The 5,000-nt window shown below is 46.9% G+C and overlaps 1 protein-coding gene across 1 annotated transcript in view; it reads right to left on the reverse strand.

Annotated features, from left to right (window-relative positions):
* LOC143294992 (uncharacterized) overlaps positions 1-5,000 on the reverse strand; it is an 8,965-nt gene that overhangs the window by 2,245 nt on the left and 1,720 nt on the right. Inside the window, exons 2-3 of the mRNA XM_076606524.1 lie at positions 4,375-4,606; positions 1,720-2,016 (exon numbers count right to left, since the gene is read on the reverse strand). Coding sequence (XP_076462639.1) covers positions 1,720-2,016; positions 4,375-4,606 — 529 coding nt within the window. The remainder of the gene's footprint in view (positions 1-1,719; positions 2,017-4,374; positions 4,607-5,000) is intronic.

The raw sequence follows: 5,000 nt of genomic DNA on the forward strand, positions 1-5,000 counted from the left end.
GACTGGGTGAATGAATGAATAAAAAAAAAAAGAATGAATTCTTTTTCTAGAGGGGAATAAAATAAGTAAACAATGTTGCTTTTTAAAAATTCATATCGCCCTCGAAAGTGGAAAAATGATGGAAAACAAGACCTGGTGCACAAATTAATTATTTAATTTTCATTTCTTATTGTAATAGAATAAACTAACAGTGCTTTATTTTATCAGCACTGGAAAGGGAGAAAAATGGAGGTCTGGTCTTGTCTTGTCTTGTCTTGTCTTGTATCGTCGCGGAGACTGAGATGTCCATCAAACAAACAAGAAGAAAGTATTGTATTGTATTGTATTGTATTGTATTGTATTATACTGACGGGCGCAATAGCCGAATGGTTAAAGCGTTGGACTTTCAATCTGAGGGTTCCGGGTTCGAATCACGGTGACGGCGCTTGGTGGGTAGAGGGTGGAGATTTTTCTGATCTCCCGGGTCAACATGTGTGCAGACCTGTCAGTGCCTGAACCCCCCTTCGTGTGTATACGCAAACAGAAGATCAAATACGCACGATAAAGATCCTGTAATCCATGTCAGCGTTCGTTGGGTTCTGGAAACAAGAACAAAACCAGCATGCACACCCCCGAAAGCGGAGTGTGGCTGCCTACATGGCGGGTTAAAAACGGTCATACACGTAAAAGCCCACTCGCGTATATACGAGTGAACGTGGGAGTTGCAGCCCACGAACGCAGAAGAAGTATTGTATTGTATTGTATTGTATTGTATGGGGTTATTTATCTTTTATTTATTTTTTCTGTTGTTGCTTTTTTTTCTTCTTTTTTGTTTGTTTGTTTGTCTTTTGTTTTGTTATGTTTTGTTTCTGTTGTTGTCACAACAGATTTCGTGAAATCGTGTGAAATTCGTACTGCTCTTCATGAGAAGTGCCCGTCACCGCAATGCAGTGTAATTTTCTTTTTAACAATTCTTTTCATGTATGTATATAATCTGTTTCACTACCAGAGTGAGTGTTTTCTACAAAACTTCGCCAGGGACAACCAACCCTTCTCTGTTGCCGTGGGTTCTTTCATGCGCCCGTCACTGACGGAAATAGAAGCTGCTGCTGCTGCTGCTGCACATGGGACCTCTGGTTTAATATCGTCTGTTATCCGAATGACATTTACTTCCCACTCCCCATCCCACCATCTCCCACCCCCATCCCACCACTACCCTCACCTCACCCCCGCACCAATCACCCCCTCACACCCACCCCTATCACCCACACTACCTTCACTCCACCAGCCACCATCAGTCACTATCACCCCCCCCACACACACACACACACACACACACACCCACTACCCACCCACACTGCCCTCACCTCACCCCCCTCATTCACCACACACACACCTCATCACCCACACTACACATCCGAATGACAAGACTAGCGTCCAGACCACCATTCAAGGTCTAGTGGAGAGAGAGAGAGACAGAGAGACAGAGAGAGAGACAGAGAGAGAATACAATACTGGCGACTGCCGGTGCGCTCAGATTTTTTCGCTTTACCTAGGCGGACGCGTTACCTCCAGGCCATCACTCGGGAAAAAAACAAAACAAAAGGCCAACACTCCACAAACAACACTCCACTACCCCCCCCCCCTACCCCCCCAGTCAACCCCCTCCTCCAGACCCCCACCACAACCCCTCCCTCCAACCCTCCCCACCCCACCCCCCACCCCCACCCCCACACACACCATGAGCGGGGAGTAGCAGGCAGCGAAGACCAGGATGATCCCGGCCAGGAAGAGGATCATCTGCATCTCTGACGTCATGTTGAGCACGCGCCCCTCGCGGCTCTTGCCGATGTTCTGTGTGATGCGGCGCATGCGCAGGAGCACGACGACGACGGCGACGTTGCAAAGGGCGGTGGCGACGATGACGAGGAGGCCGATGAGGGCGAAGAAGAAGGCGAAGACCTTGTCCGCCGCTCGCTGGCTGTAGAAGTCGAAGAAGCACCAGGTACCTGGCCAGTGGTTGACGTTGCGTCCCACCTGTGTGTGCGGGTGTTGTCAGATCATGATCATTGTCATGTCATGTCATGCCATGTTATGTCATGTCATATTATGTCGTGGTGTTCGCGTGTCATGTCATGTCATATTATGTCGTGGTGTTCGCGTGTCATGTCATGTCATGTCATATTATGTCGTGGTGTTCGCGTGTCATGTCATGTCATATTATGTTGTGGTGTTCGCGTGTCATGTCATGTCATATTATGTCGTGGTGTTCGTGTGTCATGTCATGTCATATTATGTCGTGGTGTTCGCGTGTCATGTCATGTCATATTATGTCGCGGTGTTCGCGTGTCATGTCATGTCATGCCATTTTATGTCGTGGTGTTTGCGTGTCATGTCATATTATGTCGTGGTGTTCGCGTGTCATGTCATGTCATATTATGTCGCGGTGTTCGCGTGTCGTGTCATGTCATATTATGTCGTGGTGTTCGCGTGTCATATCATGTCATATTATGTCGTGGTGTTCGCGTGTCATGTCATGTCATATTATGTCGTGGTGTTCGCGTGTCATGTCATGTCATATTATGTCGTGGTGTTCGCGTATCATGTCATGTCATATTATGTCGTGGTGTTCGCGTGCCTTGTCATGTCACATATTATGTCGTGGTGTTCGCGTGTCATGTCATGTCACATATTATGTCGTGGTGTTCGCGTGTCATGTCATGTCATATTATGTCGTGGTGTTCGCGTGTCATGTCATGTCATGTCATATTATGTCGTGGTGTTCACGTGTCATGTCATGTCATATTATGTCGTGGTGTTCGCGTGTCATGTGATGTCATGTCATATTATGTCGCGGTGTTCGCGTGTTATGTCATGTCATGTCATATTATGTCGTGGTGTTCGCATGTTATGTCATGTCATGTCATATTATGTCGTGGTGTTCGCGTGTCATGTCATATTATGTCGTGGTGTTCGCGTGTCATGCCATGTCATATTATGTCGTGGTGTTCGCGTGTCATGTCATGTCGTGGTGTTCGCGTGTCATGTCATGTCATATTATGTCGTGGTGTTCGCGTGTCATGTCATGTCATATTATGTCGTGGTGTTCGCGTGTCACGTCATGTCACATGTCGTGGTGTTCGCGTGTCATGTCATGTCATGTCATATTAAGTCGTGCTGTTCGCGTGTCATGTCATGTCATATTATGTCGTGGTGTTCGCGTGTCATGTCATGTCATATTATGTCGTGGTGTTCGCTTGTCATGTCATGTCATATTATAATGCCTATGTTATATAGCATATACTATCATATATAATATCATAATTATCATGTCATATCATAACATAGCACAGCATAACATAGCGTCCCACCTGTGTGGATGTCAGATCGTGTCATGTTATGTCATGTCATGTCATATATCAATCATCATATCATATCATTAATACTGAATGGTTAAAGCGTTGGACTTTCAATCTGAGGGTCCCGGGTTCGAATCTCGGTGACGGCGCCTGGTGGGTAAAGGGTGGAGATTTTCCCGATCTCCCAGGTCAACATATGTGCAGACCTGCTAGTGCCAGAACCCCCTTCGTGTGTATACGCACGCAGAAGATCAAATACGCACGTTAAAGATCCCGTAATCCATGTCAGTGTTCGGTGGGTTATGGAAACATGAACATACCCAGCGTGCACACCCCCGAAAACAGAGAATGGCTGTCTACATGGAGGGGTAAATAAAAACAAAACAGTCATACACGTAGAATGTTACATGTCTGTCTGAGTGTGTATGAGTGCGTGCCTGAAATCTGATTGAATGACACAGGAAACGAATGATGAGCGCCCAATGACAGCCGTCAGTCGGCTCTACCCAGGCAGACAGCCTGTTGTGCAAATGGCCCCGTGTTTGTAAAGCGCTTAGAGCTTGGTTTCCGACCGAGAATAGGCGCTATAGAAGTATCCATATCAATCAATCAATCAATCAATACTATACTATACTATACTATCATGTCACGTGAAATCATATCATGTCATGTCATAATAATTTATATCATATAAAATCATATATTATCATACATCATATTCTATCATATATACTGTCATAATTATCATACCATACCATATCATATCATATCATATCATATATAACAGTAATACACACACACACATACACACACAACAACAACAACAACCTCAGCCATCTCACAAACACCCAACCTCCCAGACACCCCCCCCCCCCCCCCCCCCCCCCCCCCCCCGCACACACACAGTCACAGACACAGACACACACACACACACTGACACACCCACCGACCCCCTCCCCACCACCACCCCCAACCCCACCATCCCCTCCCACCCACCCACCCGCCCACTTCACACTCCTACCCCACCCCAACCAACCTTCATCAGCGGCAGGCAGGAGATGACGGCGGAGACGACCCACACGACGAGCAGCACGGCGTTGGCCCTCTCCGGGGACACACGCCGCTCGTAGGCGTAGGGCCTGAGGATGGCCAGGAAGCGCTCCACGGCCAGGCAGCCCACCACCAGCACTGTGGCCAGCCCGGAGAAGATCATCATGAAGGAGAAGTAGTCGCACACGGGCTGCCCGCCCACCCACTGGCGGTCGTTGCTGTTGTTGACGAAGATTGGGCGGGGGGGGGGGAGGGGGGGGGGGCAGGGGGATGAAATGATTAACAAATAGTAAAGTGTGTTAACTCTCTCCATTTTGTTGTTGTAGTTGTTCAAGTTCAGTGAACCTTGTAATTGGAGCGTGGACTTATTACAACTTAGTTTAACGCATACACACGCTGAGAGACAGAACTCAGAACTCGAAACGTTTTGTTGTTTTTTTTTGTTTTTGTTTTTTTCTTTTAGGCATGGCCTATTCTTCCAATTTGTCCTTTGCTAATCTACATCAGTTTACAACAGCACACCTATATTTAATGGAAAGGGGATAAAGAAAGAAGAAAAAAAAAGCACCCCCCAATAAAAGAAACAAACAAACAAACAAACAAACAAAAACA

The sequence above is a fragment of the Babylonia areolata genome, chromosome 20 (assembly GCF_041734735.1).
Source record: "Babylonia areolata isolate BAREFJ2019XMU chromosome 20, ASM4173473v1, whole genome shotgun sequence".
Taxonomy (NCBI): Eukaryota; Metazoa; Mollusca; class Gastropoda; order Neogastropoda; family Buccinidae; genus Babylonia; species Babylonia areolata.